This window comes from Elephas maximus, chromosome 11 (genome assembly GCF_024166365.1).
Source record: "Elephas maximus indicus isolate mEleMax1 chromosome 11, mEleMax1 primary haplotype, whole genome shotgun sequence".
Classification (NCBI taxonomy): Eukaryota; Metazoa; Chordata; class Mammalia; order Proboscidea; family Elephantidae; genus Elephas; species Elephas maximus.
In genome coordinates this window covers 29,333,849-29,354,283 of record NC_064829.1, presented here as the reverse complement: position 1 = coordinate 29,354,283, position 20,435 = coordinate 29,333,849, and the positions used below count along the sequence as shown (strand labels likewise).

The 20,435-nt window shown below is 49.3% G+C and overlaps 1 protein-coding gene across 1 annotated transcript in view; it reads right to left on the bottom strand.

The window, feature by feature from the left end:
- The window catches only part of CABLES1 (Cdk5 and Abl enzyme substrate 1), a 152,057-nt gene that overhangs the window by 15,876 nt on the left and 115,746 nt on the right, over positions 1–20,435 (bottom strand). Inside the window, exons 5-7 of the mRNA XM_049901310.1 lie at positions 14,706–14,802; positions 13,351–13,507; positions 12,215–12,318 (exon numbers count right to left, since the gene is read on the bottom strand). Coding sequence (XP_049757267.1) covers positions 12,215–12,318; positions 13,351–13,507; positions 14,706–14,802 — 358 coding nt within the window. The remainder of the gene's footprint in view (positions 1–12,214; positions 12,319–13,350; positions 13,508–14,705; positions 14,803–20,435) is intronic.

Genomic DNA, 20,435 nt, shown 5'->3' with positions numbered 1-20,435 from the left:
GCATCAGGATTGGAGGAAGACTCATTAACAACCTGCGTTATGCAGATGACACAACCTTGCTTGCTAGAAGTAAAAGGACTTGAAGCGCTTACTAATGAAGATCAAAGACCACAGCCTTCAGTATGGATTACACCCAACATAAAGAGAACAAAAATCCTCACAACTGGACCAATGAGCAACATCATGATAAACGGAGAAAAGACTTAAGTTGTCAAGGATTTCATTTTACTTGGATCCACAATCAACAGCCATGGAAGCAGCAGTCAAGATATCAAAAGACACATTGCATTGGGCAAATCTGCTGCAAAGGACCTCTTCAAAGTGTTGAAGAGCAAAGATGTCACCCTGAAGACTAAGGTGCGCCTGACCCAAGCCATGGTATTTTCAGTCGCATCATATGCATGTGAAAGCTGGACAATGAATAAGGAAGGCTGGAGAAGAGTTGACGCCTTTGAACTGTGGTGCTGGCGAAGAATATTGAATATACCAAAAGAACAAACAAATCTGTCTTGGAAGAAGTGTGGCCAGAATGCTCCTTAGAGGCAAGGATGGCGAGACTGCGTCTTACATACTTTGGACATGTTGTCAGGAGGGACCAGTCCCTGGAGAAGCACATCATGCTTGGCAGAGTACAGGGTCAGCAGAAAACAGGAAGACCCTCAACGAGGTGGACTGACACAGTGGCTGCAATGATGGGCTCAAGCATAATGATTGTGAGGATGGCGCAGGACCGGGCAGTGTTTCGTTCTGTTGTGCATGGGGTCGCTATGAGTCGGAACCGACTTGATGGCACCTAACAACAACAACCACCACTTTTGTAGCATCGACTTCCCCAACCCCGTGGTGCTCAGCTGCTCCTGGTTACCTACTTTCACCACACACTGTTGTCTGGAGAACCAGCCTCCTCTCGATGCCCTGCTGTACCAAGAGGCTGGAGAGCTAACAGTGACCTTCCCCAGGCTCCTTTTCAGCTAGGATCCCAAATACAGTTTTGGTTCTTCCTGTCAAAAGCACATGTGAGAGGGCAGAACTGAAGCACAGACTTCCCTTCTGCTGTTTCCACCGGTAGCAAAGCTGTGGCCAGAGTCCCAGCATCCAGCCACTAGCTTCTGGGTGTCCATTTTGCCAGTGTCGCAGCGGGTGCAGTGTGGATCTGGAGCAGCAGCAGGAGCAGTGGCTTCCTGATTGTGCTGGTGGCAACGTCCTGGCCTTGGGGGTGATTTCCTGACCATGGCGGTGACATTCTGACTGTGGCAGTGACATCCTGACCTTGAGGGCGACATCCTGATCATGCGGTGACTTCCTTACCTTGGTGGTGGTGACTTCCTGACTGTGGTGGTGACTTCCTGACCATGGCAGCAGTGACTTCCTGATTGTGGCAGTAGCCACTTACTTCTAGAACTGGTAGCTAGTGCCAGCTTCCCAACTCAGCAGCCCAAGTCCTGAGCACAGAGGCTATAGCAGCAGCCTCCCAGACAGCCTGGTTCTACGGTGTGGCTTTGGAAGTCATTCTGAAATCTCACCTTCACCTGTTTCTCTAGCCTTTCAAATGCGAGTGGGTTATATACTTTGCAAATGAATTGTACCTGATGCACACTGCGTTTTTGTTTACAGCATTTCCCACTAGTGAACCGAACCTGGGCTGGAAGAGTGCGGGATCAGGGAAGAGCTTCTGATTCCACCCAAAGGCATGAGTTCCCTGGAGCACTAGGGCTTGTCTCCAGGCCATGACACCCCACTTCCCTGGGGCCCTTAAAGCCCACTTCCCTGGAGACCTTACACATTTCTTGACCAACCTAGCTTTAGAAAGACCCTGCCAGTGCCCAAAACTCAGTTCAGTCTGCAGCCTTTAGGGGTGGACAATGAGGGGCTGGGGGCCCCGGGCCTTGCAGGAGAGGCTGTGTTTATCAGCAGCCTGTTCTAGCTCTTGGGGTATAGTGCCAGGGCCTACTTCTCCTGAGAGTGACAGGAGTGGCTGGTCCCTGGAGAGGGGGGGACAAAGGGTTGGTGAGCTGTGTAGTAGGACACCTGGCAGGGTCCTGGCCTCAGCGAGTAGCAAACACGGCAGTCAGCAAGCTAGCATGGCCCTCGAAGTCTATCTTCTAAGTGACTAAATCTTTCCAGACCCCAGCTCTGGCACGGGAGGTAGGAAGTGGCCTTCTGCACCCCTCCTTGTCACCTACTACAAGAAAGTTTCTAGCTGCAGGTGCCGGGCCCCAGTAAGTGCTCCCAGCACCTCACAGGAGGCCTGGTGCCTACCTGGCCTTACATGTACACACCTACTCAGCCTTCAACTGACCACACTTTGTCTTTCCTAAACTAGACCAAAACCAAATCAAACTCATTGCCATTTGAGCTGATTTTGACTCACAGCAACTAGATACAATCAACTTTGGCTCGGGGGTCTCTAAAAATCTCCATTGTTCCATCAAGGTCCAGGGATAGCTAGTCTTTGGGCCAGAAGCCCTTGACTTTATTCTCAGGCAGGCAGCAGTAGCTGTGTCCCCCTGGACTGTTGGTCTCTTTGCACGGCCCTATCTTCTGACCACCTACTGGCTAGCAGCCCCCGCCCCCAACCCCAAGAGGTCCAGAGCAGACGAGGATGCAAGTCCAGAGTACAGTGTTCCCCCAGGACGGTCAGAGGCCAGCCAGGCCCTGCAGCCCCAGAGGGGGTCAGACTGGGCCCTCTGGAAAATCCAATGACACCTGGGGAAAGACGCCCGGTGGATGCTGACAGCTTGCTAGCTGCCCACACCTGAGGCAAGTTCCCAGCAATACGTCATTTCTATGCTTCTATACATGGATTGCTATGAGTTGGAATCAGCTAGATGGCAACTGGCCTTACTGGTGCAATACTATACCCCAAAACTCAAGACCAGAGGATAATGGCAGTAAACTGTGTATGTAGGTCTCTGAGTCCCTCAGGTTGGCTGAGGCATAAAAGTGGTGCTCGCTAGTAAGAATGCTCCCATGGCCTTGCTGTGCTCCCAGCTGCCCTCGCCTGCACGTCCTGAGCCACCACCTGGGGCCCAGCTCTGTCCCACAGCAGGCTTGGCCTTGGTCTTGGAGGGAAAGTCTCCGGTGCCCTGCGTAGCCATGTCTCTGCTTTTCCTTCCTCTTTTGCTTACTAGGACAGCACTCTCCTCAGTCTTGCTTTCTTCCCCATTCTCTGTGCTATGCTCAGTGATAAAGAACAATAGACCTAGAGCAGACCCCCTGGGCTGAGATCCCAGCTCTGCACTCGACAGATGGGCAACCTTGCGCCAATTTCTTAGCCCCTCTCAGCCTCAGTTTCTTCATCTAGCTTTTCCTTTACGCTGATGGCCGTGGGCACTGGGAGACCTGTGGGGCTGCTCCACACTCTCCTCACACTCAGCTACATGGGACACACCATCAGGATGGCTGAGGAGGTGGCCCCTGAAGTGACAGTGTATCCCTGACCCTTGCTCAGCACATGCTAGACTCGGTAATGGGATGAACCAGCCTTGAGCCAGGGCTAGGCCTCTCAGGCAGATCGCTGAGGAGATGGTGTCTCCACTATCCTCTCTTGGGAACAGAGCAGGTCTTAATGGCTCAAGAGAGAATAAATGAAAAGTTAGGTTAATGCTTTGTTCTGTCACACCTATCAGTCAAATTTTATGGTTTATAAAAACTCTCAATGCCTGGGTTTGCTACTGCATGTTACCATAACTCAGTGCAAACTAAGCAGACTGTGGGTCCTTCCTGGTCTGGGGCCACAGTGACCACTGTACGCTGGTACCTAGTTTCCCAAATGAAGGCTCCTCACTGCCCACAGTGGCTGACAGCTGGGCTATGTGACTGATGGCAGGCCTGGCTCCAAGGTGCTGGCGATTTTGCAGAGGTGGCAATTCTGCTCTTGGGGTGAGAGGTTGCTTGAATGCACTTACTCGCAGCTGTCTGGACACAGGGAGGCCGTGTGTACATAGCTGCAGACGGGAAGAGGGGACGGTTGGCTGGGAGGAGGAGACCATCCAAACACACAACGTCCAGAGATGAAATTCCAAATGGAGCCCTGCCCTGCCTGCCCCTTCGGAGATGGGAGGTGTAGTCAGGAAGGGCTAGTGTGGGGCTAACACCCTAAGTCCCTTCTGAGATGACAGGAAGAGATGGCAAGATCATACCATAGTTATCTCACTGGGAGACCCTACCACATTTTTGTGGAGTCACTGAGACACCCTGTGCCTTTTATAAAAACAAACGCTTGACTCATCACAACAAGAGGGCCTCCATGGAACTGAACCTTGACCCCATCACGGCCCAGGGCACCAGGCCCAGTGCTGTAATGTGAAGACCACGCAGGTTGGGTTTGGGGGTGCAATAGGCAAGGGCTGGACAGGTGAAGGGGAGTGAAGCAGCATGCAGGGGGCATGTATGCCCTGATAACAATTCTGGAGAACATCTAGGGGCTCAGAGCTGACGGCTGCTGGTCCAGTTCCAAAAGAAACAGCGGCGTAGATGTTTCCTTCCACTACAAGGGCCTAGGATGGCCCTGGCCTCGGTCACTGGCCACCTCCCCTGTCCTCCAAATCCCCCTAGAAATTCCTGTGAGCAGCTCTCAACAAGCACGTGAGCTTGCCATTGACTCTGTATGTCCTCCTCTAGGTCAAGAACCCCCTGGGAGCAAGAACATTCCAAGGAAGCTGAATTCCAGTCCCAGTGCTACCTGTAGCCTATGAGCTAGCTGTGAGACCTCGGCAGGTATGCAGTCTCTCCAAGCCTCGGTTTCCTGCCTGTGAAACCAGTAACCAGTTGCCATCAAGCCAATGCCAACCAACTCGTGGTGACCCCATGTGGGACAAAGTAGAACTGTGCTCCATAGGGTTTTTAATGGCTGAATTTTTCAGAAGTAGGTTGCAGGCCTTTCTTCCAAGGAACCTCTGGGTGAACTTAAACCACCAACGTTTCAGTTAGCAGCTGAGCGGGTTAACCATTTGCACCACTCAGGGACTCCACGCCTACGAGAGGAACGGGTGAAGTAACACAGTGATCTCTGCAACTTCTTCCCGCACCAACATCCACTGCAAAACGAGAGAATTCTGCTTCAGCTGCACTTGTCTGATATCCGTCAGAGTCCCCAGCTCAGCCGGGCACTGGGAAAGCAGATGATACATGCTCGCTGAGGTAATTAAGCAGAGCAGCAACCCTCGACTAAAGCTCTCTAACCATGAACAGATGGGCATTTCAGCCGTTCTATGCATTTAATCCGTTTCCCTAAGAGGACAGTAAATCACAGGGAAACCGTCGGAATGAACCTATGCAGCTTTGGGTCACACTTGTTTCTATTTGTATTCATTGAATTCCAAATACATATCCTGGATTTACTCTCCCTCCCTTCCCCTCCAGGGAGCAGCTCTTCAGTTTCTCTCCTTGAAATGAAATGGTCTGCAAATTGAGGGGAGGAAAAAATGAAGAGTTGCCTTTGCTTCACCACACATCGATTTACCAGGTAGTGCAAGCATGTTCACATTTTCAGGTATATGTCCAATATTTATCTGGTATTACAGAAGCTTCTGGAGTGGTGTCTCTATCCACTTGAAAGGACACTGGGTGGATGTGGCACCAAGTTAGCACACACCCAGATCATATCTGGACGTCCTTTTAAATGAATGCTTTTAAAACAGTGGCTTTAGAGGATGGGAAACCCTGGTGACGTGGTGGTTAAGAGCTATGGCTGCTAACCAAAAGGTCCACCAGGTGCTCCTTGGAAACTCTATGAGGCCATTCTACTCTGTCCTATATGGTCGCTATGAGTCGAAATCAACTTGACACCAACGGGTTTGGTTTTTAGACGATGAGTCGATGAACTGTGTATAGAATATTGTTAAAAATCATCAAGCAATTATCAAAACAGTATGAGACAAATAGAAAGGGGGAAGAAGCTGTAGCATCTTGGGTAAATGTAAAGCCAGTACTTCATTTTTGTTATTTTTACAAGGAACAACAACAACAAAAAAGGATTTAAAAAACACCACAATGCCAATACATGCTACAACATGGATGAACTTTGAAAATATAATGCTAAGTGAAAGAACACAGTCACAAAAGGCCACATATTGTATGATTTATGCGAAATGTCCAGAATAGGCACATCGATAGAGACAGAAAGTAGATTCATGACTCCTAGGGTTTAGAGGGGTAGTAGCTAAAGGGTACGGGGTTTCTTTTTGGGGGGAAGAAAATGTTCTGGAATTGATTGTGGTGATGGTTGCACAACTCTGAACACACTAAATACCACTGAATTGTACACTGTAAAAAGGGTGAACTATATTGTATATGAAGTATACCTAATAAAGTTGTTGACAAAAAAAAAAAAAAGCTACCACAATCCAAGAAGGCATTTTGGCACAATACAGTAAGGCATTTGGGCATGCACACCAAGGCCAGGCGGACCACGAAGATCTCACCACTCCAGCTCCTGCCTCTAGGTAGGTGGGGGCAGATTTTCCTTGAAGTGGGTGAAGCTCCGCTCCAGGGCCCTCACCTGCCAGCCCCTTTCAAGTCTCAGGGAGGCCCCTCACAACTGTGCTTTTAGAAGGTTGCATTATTTTTCTTAAAGATGCCAACTGGAATTGAATCAGCTTCAGGCCCCTGGATCTGCCCCGGCCCCTCCCAGGGTCTTGGAAGGGGGCCTGTGCAAGTGAGGGGTCCTGGAGCTCCAGCCGCTTTATTTCACAACCCACCCACCCCTGCAAGCAAGTAAAGAAACGCCTAAGCCATCAAGACAACTTTCAATTAAAAACAAACACGGAGCTCTGAGGCCAACTGCCTATTGCACAGAAGACTGAATTAGGGTTCCTTTTAACGAGTGGGTCATCTAGTTCCCACTGCTCAGCATCTTCCACTGCACTGAAAATCTGAGATATATTCCCACACTAGGGGGAGGTGGGGTGGAGGTGGGGCTTCTGAGTATTTAGATGTTGGAATCGGAATCGAATCGACGGCAACAGGATTAAGTAAACAAAAGAATGGGCACCATATCGTGGAAGATCAATTCAAGAGATGTTCTCTTGAGATTTATATACCCCCAGATATTAGAAAGGACGGTAGTTGGTTTTGTTTCTAATGTCCTGAGAAAGGAAAGGATCTAAAAATCCATCCGAGTAATGTTAATTTTGTTGGCATTATCTCAACTCTCACTTACTTTCTCTTCTTAATTGCTCACCACACCCATAACGATGGGAAAAAAGAAAACCAGATGCCAGATCCTAATGATAAATAACCACTTTCTAGTGAAACTTGAATTATAAGCCAAGTGAAGCACCAGTTCCGGCAAGTGGCCTCACACCCCTCCCTTGCCTGGAGAAACCCAGTCATTAGCAAGAACCGGAGGAACGTGCACCAGCCTGGCTGGATGCGGAACATTCTTTCAGGCTCCATGGTCAGCCTGCAGCAACTTTAGGGCCCAAACCATAGGGGTGGCTGCAATTTGATTTCCACATGTGCCCCACTGATTTTGGGGGGGGGGGTTCAAAATCTCACTTTTGCTCTTAAACAACGGATAATAGTGGAAATGACCAGCCTGGATGAAAGTTAAAAAACGTGTGTTAACTACAATGGCTAGGTGAATTTTCAAAGGAGGCCACTTAACCTTTGCAAATAACAGGCTTCTGAGTCTCGGAAAAACGTTGGCCTCTGGAGCCCTTCGACTTGAAAGCCTGTCCTGACTGTGGCAGTGTCTGCAGCACTGGATAGCCTTGTTATATGACACTTGGAGAATAGATACCAATGAAGACGTATGTCCAGCTACATCCCGCTGGCTAACATCGCCTACCCCGTGACTCAGAAATTCTACTTGGAGGTGTTTACCCAAGAGAAATGAAAATATATGTCCATACCAAGGCAGGTACCAAATTGTTCGTAACGGCCATATTCATAACTTCTCCAAGCTGGAGCCAACCCAGGTGTCCACCAAGAGGAGGGCAGACACATAAACGGCAGTAAAGCCATACAATGGGATACTTACCAGTTGCCCGTGAGTCAATTCTGACTCATGCTGACCCCATGTGCGTCACAGTAAAACTGTGCTCCGTAGAGTTTTGTTTTGTTAAGTGAGAAAGATTCTACTTGGCATATGTTCCAAGAGGCAAAAGTGGGGAATGGACAAGCATGCTGCCAGAGACACCCACAGGGTTTTCAATAGCTGATTTTTTGGAAGTAGATGGCCAAGCCTTTCTTCTGAAGTGCCTCTGGGTAGACCTGAACCCCCAATCTTTAAGTCAGTAGCCGAGCATGTTATCTGTTTGTACCACCCAGGGGCTCAAATGGAATACTACTCAGCAAAAACAAAAAACTACTGATACATGCAACAACAAAAAAAGATGACAGTCAAAAACAGAGTGCAGATTGTATGATTCCATCTATATGAAGTTTTAGAACAGGCAAACTACTCCGTGGCGATGGAGCAGGGTAGGCAGGAGGGGATTTTCCAGGGAGACAGAAATGCTCTATAGCGTGATCAGAGTGGTGGTTACAGAACTCATGGAACTGTACATTTATAAAATAGGTGCAACTTAGCAAATGTAAATTATGCCTTAACATGAAAAAAATAAAGAGAAGGAAATAAATGTCTGTAGCAGGACTGGACATGATAAAAGGATTAACTTATCGCTTTGCATGTTGCTTGACTGAGGCCATGTGGACATCTCAGATACCCAAATTCATCTAGAACAGGACACCTAAAACTCCAGACAACAGTCCCGGTTCCCAGCCTTGGGGCCTCAGCTGGGCTGGCCTAACTTGGATGCCCTGAAAGACAAGCACGAGGCGGCAGGACTGCAGAGGCTGAGTTGTCCCTAGAACACTGCACACTGGGGCACCCAGGCATTTCAAGAGGCTGCAGGACCATGGGTGTAGGTAGTTAGGGAGGGGGTGGCTCTGCACAGACAGCCAGCCAGCCTGTGATGGGCCTGCAGGCCTTTCCCATCACCCAGCAGGCAGCTGGAGGGAATGGAGGAGGCGCTGGGCTGCACAGGTTCTACCCAGGCCTGAGCCCACTTGTGGGCACGCTGCTGACCATGACGGTCACACTGCAGCAGGAATGAGAAGACTGAAGCCGGTTCTGGGCCTGGGCACAGCTGTCCACTCTCACCAGGGGCCAAGGCACAACCCCAACCCTCAAACAAAGAGGGCCTTCTACCACCTATGGCCAATAAGCCCAGAACACTTTTATGCCCCCAGAAAATTCCCTCCTGCTCACCCTGCTTGGTGCCCCCACCCTGCAGAGAAACACCACATTTCTCTTGGGACAACTTGCTTGTCTTCAGCCAGTTACAAGTGTAGTTCTCTGCGCCTGGTGTCACGTGAGTGGGGAGGAGGAATTTGTCAGGATCACCTTTCTATAGGTGTGATCTCCCGCAGGAGTGTGTGTGTGTGCGTGTGTGTAGGAAGGGCAGTTACTTTTGCTGTTAAAAATATCAATTTTATAAAAAATTTTCACACTTCAGGGTCTTCTCCACCTCACCGTTCAGCACTCACCTTGAAGGGCCGTGTCCCAGGGAAGCCTCCTTGAAGCCTACCAATCAATGCCCCACCTTCAGCCCTCCCTATCACCTCCTACCACTTTCTGATTCCTGGCCAACACAACTCATGCGCAGCCACCACCCATCTCTCAGTGGAGGCTTGTGTGTTGCTATGATGCTGAACAGGTTTCAGACGAGCTCCCAGACTAAGACAGACTAGGAGGAAAGGCCTGGTGATCACTTCCAAAAATCAGCCTATGAAAACCCTATGGATCACAATGGTCCAGTCTACAACCAATCATGGGGATGTCACAGGACGCAGTGCTGTTTGGTTTCGTCATGCCTGGGGCGGACTCCAGGGCAGCTGATAACGAGAACAACGTTCGGGCAGCGATGTGTATACTCCCCCCACCCCGCACTAGGTTAACAAGCCTGAGGAGGAGGGTCACGGCTGCTTCGTGCCCACTGCACAACAAGCGCAACTGGCTCTTTGTAGCACACAGCACACAAGTAAATGGCTTAGAAAAGGATGCTGAAAAGCCGATTTTCCACATTTTATCAAAGTACCTGTGTGGCCAGACGAGGAGGAGATATAGATGTTACGGAGCTGACCAGGCAAACGCTGCTCAAGAGCAATTTCATTCTCTAGAAAATGGACTATTACAGGAAGCAGGGACTGTGGATTCAACACGCTGAAATGAAAAACGGCCCACCTGGGAACATGAAACTTGGAGGGAAGGCCATATGTGCTGACCCGGCAAGTCATCCAGCACACTGTCCAAGGAGAAAAAATTACACGTGTGCACGTGCACACACACCCCGCTCTCTCTCACACACACACACACACACGTGCACGCATGCGCACACGCACACGCCGAAGCCTGGCACCTCAGAGATGACAATGAAATCATTTAAAGAAAAAGCACTCAGATCTGGCTGGAGCCAGACAAGGCCTATAAAAGGGGAGGCCATGTTATCACCAGATGTAACAACCCCGCATACCCCAATGACAATCAAAAACATCGTACTCGCTGATTTTGTGGCTACAGATAGATCTGTTAAACGCTTGGCCTCAGGAAGCACTTTTGTGTCCTGTCCTGTGGCCGGCAGTTCTGCCCTGGACTGCTAAGGACGAAGGGTTCAGAGCCCACAGGTAGAGCGGCAGAGCCCAAGCCAGGCGGTCTCTCAGCCTCCACTTCCTGTCTGTCCACAGGGCTCACGTGACTCCCCTAGCCACTGTGCTTCCTGCCCAACTTACATAATAAAATGAAGGACCGAACACAAAGATCCTTATTCTTACACCAGTCATGACCTTTTAGTTGCGCCCTCCTCGACACTAGACAAGGATTTTGGTCACTTACTGGATGTTTATTATGTGCCAGCCTTTGGGGACGCCACGAACAATATGCCATGGTTTTTTAAAAAATTATATAATCTAGCAGATCATAGAGTAGAGAAAAAAGATATGGATTTGCTTTCTACGCTAGGAGTTGGAGAATAAGTATGGGAGGCTGAGGAGTAGGGGAAATTTGAAGCTAAAGGCCTTTGAAAATCAATTCTGATGTAAGGTAGCATATTAGAGTGGCCTCTGAACTATCTGCCAAAGTTCAAGAGGAGAGTCTATGCTGAAAGGAGTCAGCAAGGGCCTGAGTTCTGCCTGGTGCTTCTCTGATGTCAGCTACTTGCCAAATGTTCAGTGTGGTGCAAGGCTGGAGGAGGGGGGGACCTCCAGGGTCGAGAGCCAGGATTCAGGTGCCCTCAGAGTACAACGGGTTAGCTCCCACCCTGGCTTCTGCAACATAAGAGCCTGGAACAGCAGAAGGACCCGTGTGTCTCACTCCTGGGATGGGGCTTCTGAGAACAGCAAGGCTGGGGAGTCGGGAGCCTACGGGCGAGCACTCGGCTCTGCCTGCCCCTTGTGGCAGGGCTTGTAGGCCAGGTTGTGGGCAGGCACCGGGGGCATCTGGGTCTGAGCTTGCCCACCTGAGTGGAGCAGGCCTGGTCACTTGGCTTCCCCTGCAAGCCCAGCTCTGCCCTTTGCCCACCCAGCCAGGGCTTGGCTGGCCCCTGCTCTGGGCAGGATGGCCCAGAGAAAGCCCACAGAGCCCTGGCAGGCTCCACTGGTGTCAGGAATAGTGGCGGGCCTGGGTTGTGGGAAACGGTGGTCAGCCAAAAGCTGAAACCAAAATTACCAAAAGGAAAAACAGTAAGAGTCCATATAATAAAAACAGCAAGGAAAGGTTTTGCATTTAACACCCACATTGTCCTACTTTCACTTTCCCAAGAGACAATTCTGTCATCCAGAACCCGGGTGCCAAATGTTTGCTCAGAGCACAAAGAGGCCCACAGTGACCGCAGCACTTGAAGCAGAGCCGAACTTGAACTTGGCACCCCCAGTGACTGGCATGGTCCCCAGTGGGGTCTGTGGGTATTAAGATGCATGCATGCCCTCAGAAGAAGCAAGGGTCCCTGACCTGAGCTGACACTACCCCCTCCTCCTCACCAAAAAGCATGTACAGGCCAGGGTACCTGCTGAGTCCTGTATTCTCAGCAGGAACTGGTCCTTCCTCAAGCAGCCCATAGAGCAGGGCTTCTCAAGCAGGTCCCCAGGCATCACAGGCTGTAAACCAGCCCCCTACCCTACGTACTCAGGTCCCTGTTAATGCAGCTCTATCCAGAGCCACTCTGAGAGGCTGCAGGGAGGAGCAAGCCACCCACTATCCAACATTACTCACCATGTACGATGGGAAGATCAGAACTCGCTTGTGCTTGCCACAAGGCCACTGCGGGTCATCCAGGAGATTGGGATCATAGTCCATGAAGTCTCCCAGGTCACTACCTGAAGGTCACAAAGTCGTAATGAGGGGTCCGGGACACCAAGGACCAGGAGCAGTGGGGAGAAGTGCATGGTTAGATGGAGGAAAGGCTGGTTGCAGATCTGTAGCTCTGAGTTACTGTGTCACCCTGACCTTTAGCAGGCAATTAGGTGTAGCCCTTGTAAAAGGTTTCACCAAATTCTTAACATTCTGGCATTTTTTTCCATTTTAGAAAATGATGTATTCATCTCAGTGACCCAGGAGAGCACTAAAACTTCACAAAGTGCAAAAGCTCAGGCAGCCCTCCTGGATCACAGAGCAAACCATCAAAAGGCCACTTTCTAAACTTGCAGATCACATCAGGGAACTCAGCTGTGCCTTCTGAGAAGCATGACTTGGTGTGACTGCTTCTGGGCTGGCTAGTGGTCACAGTGACTCATCTGTATGGTGGGGACACACATCAGAGCACACACAGCAGCAATGATACCAGGAGGCTGAGATCAGGAGGACGAGCACTCCAGAACTCAGTACTTGGACCCCACCTGGGCAACTTCATATTCACCTGGGGCTTCTCTGAGAGTGCAAACAACATTGCTCCATAAAGGGGTTTCTCCCCTCCAATTTTTACAAAGGTTTGTGCAGGCAAAGCTGGATGTAGTCAATTCACCACCTAGTGTGATAACCATAGGAAATTCTCACCCTTGAGCCCACGCTACAGGCCCAATTATGTGAAAGCAAGCCAAACTGAGCACTGTGAATACGCAGGAGAGAACCAAGTCATCCTTGAGTCAAAGAGCTGTGCAGCTGAGAAGCTGGACATTCAGCCATCTCTGCAGGGCAGCCTGGGGCAGGTGTCCTTGGCATTTCTCCTGGCGGGCCCTTGCGGGGCGGCCACCGAGGAGACTAATTAGAGTGAGGTCACCCTGTGCGTTGACTGTGAGTTGGCCTGGCCTGAACTCAGGATGAGCTCATGCTCGACTGGCACCTGGTCTCCAGCCCACACCACCACACACACACCTGTGAGCTCCCCAGGCCCAGCCAGGGCCCCAGGTCACCTGTGTCGAGGCTCCCCTGGGTGCTGCTTGCTCGTCCGATGGAAAGACTGCGGTGGCTCAGGTTCCGGAACTGGGAAAAGGACGAGGTGGAGTCTATGGTGTTTCTCCTGGCCCCGAAGGCATTTGTGGGTAACAGAAATTGGGTATAAGAAACAGTCTAAAAGGAGAAGACACAAGTGGGCATGCGATTATTCCCAGGCAATGCAGGGTCTGCATTCTGACTAAGCTGTGTTATTACCACCCCAAGTTCACGCCACATTCTCACATTTGCAATTCTCTATTCCAATAAGATGCAAAAAGTGACTTTTATTTTGATGTTCATGTGTGTCAAATTTGTGCCCAAGCCTAACCTGAACTGGCTTGAGGCGATGGACAGTTTTAATTGCTCCCACTTGGTGCCACTCTTCCTGTTCTGCTGCAGACACAGGAACGTGGCTACAGATGACAAGGTACTATCTCAGAAACTGTTAAAGGTGCTCTGTAGTATGTGAGACAAACACCATATTACTTTTGATCACCTACTTGCATCATCTCCATAAACAGGCTTGGGGAGGGTTTATGAGGACTGCTCGAGACCCAGAACAAAAAGGTTAAAGTTCATCTTTCAACCTTTCACTCCTCAGACATCAACCCAGCAGCCCATTGGAATGTGGCTGAGAGAGGAATCTGACAGCCTGCTACTCAGGAGTCCCAGAGTGAAGCTGGAGGGACTCTTGAGTTTTTTAAAGCCATGGGCTATGGGACTCTAGAAAGCTTTCTACTAGCAGGAACGCTGCTTGCTGACCCCACCACTGAATGAACGTTCAAACCACCAGCTACCATCCTGGAGCGCAGCATGTCAAACCACGGTGTGTGTGTGTGCATGTGTTTGTGTGTGCGTGAGATACCAGAAAGTACTGCATCAAAACCAAAAACCACACCCACTGCCGTTGAGTTGACTCCAGCTCACAGTGACCCTACAGGGCGGATGGAGTAGAACTGCCCCATAGGGTTTCCAAGGAACAGCTGGTAGATTCGAGCTGCTGACCTTTGGGTTAGCTGCCAAGCTCTCAACCACTGAGCCACCAGAGCTCCAAGTATTCCACACTCGGTTGTGAACAGCGTTGGCAGAGAAACGAATGTTCTGTGGGGGCTCTAACCATGCTGCTGCTAAACCACTGGCTGGGAGGGAAATTGTGTACGTGCTGGGGGAACCAGGGGAACTGGCATGACAGTCTGGGAATCTGCCCTTGCCTTCCCTGCCCGCAGGCCCAGCCTCTCCCACTGAGAGAGTGAGGCTGGTCCAGCATCCGGTGCTGCTTCCTGACACATGTGGCACTGCATGAACACCTGCGTGGGAAGCCTGGTACCCTTACCTTCCCGTCAGCGCCCAGCTCCACGCCCTCCAGACCGATGATCTCTTTCAAGCTCATGGCGCCTGCTGACTGTCTCCCTCCATCCAACTTCAAATCCCTGGAGAGGACAAGCCAAGAAAATGCTTTTGTTCCCTGCTGAAAGAGCCACGAGGATGTTTACTGCACAAGACACCATAGTCACACTGGTAAAAATGACCAATTGGTCCTGGTGGGCTGAAGGGTGTGATTGTCCCTCCTTTGGGGTGTCTCAGCGATACTCTGCCTGTCCCATCTACTTTAAAGTAAAAGAAATTGACTGGAACAGAGAGCCCGAAGGTGAAGCCCCCTCAGAAACAATGGGCTGCCAGCATTCCACCTCTGCCCGGCCCCTGCACTCCTGGAGATGGTCAGGGGCAAGGTGGTTCTCTCTGGTGCTCATTTTTCCTTGCCACTCCCTTAATTAGGTGAGAGAAATAAACTCCTGTCCTAAACAGCTCTCTGGTTTATGCCTGGCAACAAAAGAATTAATGCCACAGTAATGGCCCCAGCCACCTTGCAAGGCTACCCAGAAAATGACTATCTTCCTATCTATAAAAGAATAATCGACAGGATTAACAGTTGGCATTCAGATAGCACTTTACACTTTACAAAGACTGTCACATGTCATCTCTTTCCTTCTTTAGGATGACCCTATGAGACAGAACTATTGTTACGATCCTATTTTAGGGATGAGGAAACCGAGACCCTGAGTCAGTAAATGGCTTGCCCAAGGTCAGGGACGGTAAGATGCAGAGACTGCTCTTATACCCAATGCTCTTTCTAACACGTCGCCTCTGAGATGCAAGGTGCACTCGCTGTGGCCGAACTCCCATGTAACAGCTCGGATTTTCAAAGGCCAGTCCCTCCTCCCTTAACAGTAGTTCTCAAACTTCGCTGCACACTGGAATCACCTGGGAAACCCTGATGGTGCAGTGGTTAAGAGCTATAGCTGCTAAGCAAAAGGCTAGCAGTTCAAATACCCCAGGCGCTCCTTGGAAACCCTGGGGGCAATTCTACTCTGTCCTATACGGTTGCTATGAGTCAGAATTGACTCGATGGCAGTGGGTTTTTTTTTGTTTGTTTGTTTGGAATCACCTGGGCCTCTTTGACAAGCTACTGCTGTCTGGCTCCCACCCCCAAACGCTCTAGTTAGGGGTTCTGGGGTGTGGTCTGGGCATCAGGAGTTTTAAAAACCCTGCAAACCAAAAAAAACAAACCTGTTGCCATCAAGTTGACTCTGATTCATAGCGACTCTATAGGATATAGTAGAACTGCCCCATAGGATTTCCGAAGAGTGGCTGGTGGATTCAAACTGCTGACCTTTGGGTTAGTAGCTGAGCTCTTAACCACTATGCCACCAGGGATCTAAAATCCCCCCAGGTGACTCTAAATTGCAGCCTAGTTTGGGAATGCCTATTTGCCAGCTTCAGTATCTCTCACACACAGTGCTCGGCTAGTCACAGCCCCTTTAGACCACCAGTGTTCCTGCTGTGTGGCCTGAGGGAGGCACCATATTCAGGGCCCCCTTCTACAACCTCAGCAAGAACAAATAAAATGCAAAGGCAGGTGTCTCTGGGCCCAAGGAAAAAAGAAAGAAAGGGAGCCAGGTAGGTGGAAAGAAGAGCAAAAAGAAGGCCACTCTGCGCATGGAAAAGGATTCTTTGATTTGTTGTGCAATCATCCTGGTCTACGGGTATTCCACAGACAAAGTGGCTCCCTTATTCTACCTGCAATGTGGGGTGTGATCAACGACAGTCTTCAAAATAAATGCCATGACCATCTGCACCCAGTAAGTCCTGCGCTTTTAAAGTAGTTGCCATGGAAGGCTCTGGTGCTGCCGTGCCCAGAACGTCTCTGAAGCCCCTTTCAGAATCGACACCAAAGTCACACTGAAAAAAAGCAACCAGCCCAGCCAGCCCACGCTCTGAAAACTTTATATACATGTATAACATACATACATTTACTCTAAACACTCTTACTTTGTTTAATCACTGCTCCCCATCCCCACACCTATACCCTACTCACCAGATTTAACTGTAAATAACTTCGGGTTATTTCAAACATCCAACTTACCCCTTAAGGCTGGGACAGAACAGGACAGTAACTTCGTAAATCCTCCAGGTGAGAGTTCCATAAATGCCCTGAGCACTGGCAGTGCTGCAGGGATGTGTCTGACCTCTCCCTCAGGAGCCTTCTCTGAAAGGACCACGCTCGCTCGCTCGGTCGCTCGCTCACTCACTCACTCTCAAGTCCAGGATTACTTAAGTCCTATTACTTTATAAACATGGCCGTCCCCGGTGGCATGAACGGCTAAAGTGCTCGGCTACTAACCAAAAAAGTTGGATGTTCTAATCCACCCAGAGGTACCTCGGAAGACAGGCCTGGTGATCTGCTTCCAAAAGGTTACAACCTTGAAAACCCTATTGAGCACAGTTCTACTCTGCATACATGGTGTCAACATGAGTCAGAATCGACATGATGACAACTGGTTTGGTCTTTGTTTCATTTTGGTTTTAACTTTATAATACACACTCTACCAACCAAGAAACCTGTCTTCAGTTTAGTGACCTCAAATCCAGTGCTGGGAAGACCAAGTGCTAGAGCCGAGCAGCACTCATCAAGGCCAAGCAGGCAGTCTCAGGATCTCAGGAGTGCACACACCCACAAGGCCACACGCTGTGCTGTTCCACCTTCTAAATGAGAAATACTGGCTGGTTCTCAAAAGGCTTCCTAAAGCAGACAGGGACGGAGATCATGAATGCATTGGAGCTTTAACAAAGCGAAATGCCTCCAAAGCAAAAACCTGAACAAAGCAACCATGCAAAAATATCCTTGGTGGTGAGGGGCAGGGGACCACAGGGACAACTGGAGGTGCACTGTTACAAACTCCATTAAAGGACCTACGGCACCATTTCATGGACTTCCTGCTTTCCCAAAGCCAAACCCAGAAAGCATGTTCCTCAAATACCCAACTCCCAAACGATTTTCTCCTTGTTTCCATCTGCCAGGCAGCAAATGTTATTTAGGGCTGAAAATTAATGTATGCGCAGGGTATATCTTTATACAGATGGCTGAGAGAAACGAGGAGTATTAAAATAAGCCCATATTGAGAGTGCTCCTGGATGGAGTGCTGACTGCAGGCAGGAACAGTATCCTGTCTACTTTATTTCTCATCTGTAGACACTTAAAGAAAAACAAACTGAGCTAAGGTGGCCTGGATCTTTGCTGTTTCACTGGCATTGGTTTATAAAGATGACTCGGGACCGGGGTACTTTTCCATCTTGCCCCCTTTCATCTGCCTTCGATCTCTTCATGGGCTTGCTGCTGCCCTGGGGCAGCCTTGCCCCTTGCCAGATGCCCCCTCACTGCTAAATGTACACACAACACTCTACAGGACCAAACTAGCCCTGGTACATCCCACATGCCTCTTTGGCACTTCCCCCAAGGGAAATGGAGCCCTAACGAGAAATATGCTTTATGTGCGCACATAAAACCCAAGACTCCTCTCCATGAGATAAACCCTGCTGAAAAAAAAGGATTCTCTGACCCAGTGGATGCTTTGCACTGCATGAAACAGCGAGAGCGAAGCTCCACACTCCTACATACATGAACCAACCAACCTCTGGAGGATTACTGTTTTGGATGCTTACTGGACTCACCATTTCCCGTTGGCTTTTCACTTGTATCCTTATACTTTCTTAATTGCCAAGGCCCAGCTGAATAAGAAAATGAGCTAGAAGAGCAAGGGGCCTACGCTCTACTGCTAGTGGAAAAACAGATATTGCTCGTTCTAGACCAGTGCCGTCTGGACTTTCTGCGATGATGGAAATGTTCTCCATCTGCACTGTCCAATAATGGTAGCCACTAGCTTCATGTGGCTCTTGGGCACTTTGAAGTGTGACTTCTTGACTGAGGAGTGGAATTTTTATTTCATTTTAATTAATTTCAATGTAAATAGCCAGATGTGGCTGGTGGCTGCCATACTGGACTAAGTCCTGGTGCTTACTTGTTAAGACTTTGGCTAACATTAATTCCTAACTTCCTGTGGAAAGATAATATATGTGTTGACTTGTGTTTGGTCCCCTGGAGGGTCACTTTCTGTTGGCTGCCATAGGGGATGTTTCTACTATGGGGCTCAGCTTGATGAAGAGACTATGTTGGTGCCCCAGACAAGGTGGGAGGGGCAGGACCCTACGGATGTAGTGAACACAGAGTGGGCAGGGAAATGACTGTGGGGTTCGACCAAAGTGGATCCACACTGTGTCCCATCAGTGCCCCAGGAACAGGGTTCCAGCCTTGATGAAAACCCACATCCCACATGTGACACAGAACCAGCAAATCTTTGGCCTACAGGGACCACAGGAGCAGGATGATGGGGATTTCAGCAGGGCCACAGCATGTCAATGACCAAATGACCAGGCTGTGCTCCCCAAACCCGAGGGATTCCAGGCAGCTCCATGACCTATGTACAACCCTGGGGGTGGGGAGGGAATGCTCTAGAGATAACCGAGTTTGAACTATACTCCGGCCTTGTAGAAGGAGGGGCTAATGGTTCGAATTAAACAGTTTTTTTAAAAGAAGATGACACGATAACTATGAGCCCAAGAGACAGAAAGGGCCACAGGAACCAGAGACTTACATCATCCTGAGACCAGAAGAACTAAATGGTGCCCGGCCACAACCGATGACTGCCCTGACAGGGAGCACAATGGAGAACCCCTGAGGAAGCAGGAGATCAGTGGGATGCAGACCCCAAATTCTCATAAAAAGACCAGACTTAATGGTCTGACTGAGACTAGAGGAATCCTGGCCGTCATGGTCCCCAAACCTTCTGTTGGCCCAGGACAGGAACCATTCCCGAAGACAACTTATCAGACATGGAAGGGACAGGACGATGGGTAGGCAAGAGATGCTGGTGAGGAGTGAGCTACTTGTATCAGGTGGACACTTGAGACTGTGTTGGCACCTCCTGTCTGGAGGGGAGATGGGAGGATAGAGAGGGTTAGAAACTGGCAAAATTGTCACGAAAGGAGAGACTGGAAGGGCTGACTCATTAGGGGGAGAGTAAGTGGGAGTATGGAGTAAGGTGTATATAAGCTTATATGTGACAGACGGACTTGATTTGTAAACGCTCACTTAAAGCTCAATAAAAATTATTAAAAAAAAAAGATGAGATAGTTCTTGTACACTAAGCTGGTACACTCATATCTGCTACATTCGCATATTTATATAAAAACTACACTGAAACTACATTAATGAAAACAGAACAACCAGAATGGAAATAATGGAATGTTCGCACACTGTGAAGAATGTAACCAAGGTCACTGAACAACCTGCATAGAAATCGTTAAATGGGAACCTAAACTGCTGGGTAAACCTTCACTGAAAACACAATATTACTTAAAAAATATAAAACTATATTGATATGGTAATATTATTATTACCCAAAAATGGCTGCTCCTTGTTTTTCCTCCCCTAGACTCAGAGAGAGGTTGTCGCCAGCTCCAGGGCGGCCATTTTGGGAGGTTTAAGTGAAAGAGTGCACACGCGCACACACGTACTTGCAGTCCCATTTCCATGGAAGATCAAACAGGTCTCATTTAAGCTGCTTCTAATAATGTGGGTTTCTTTTAATAGCTGCTCAAATTGAATATATTAGTTGACTCCCAGGATCTGAAAAACTGTCTTTTACAAAGAGGCTGACAAACTTCT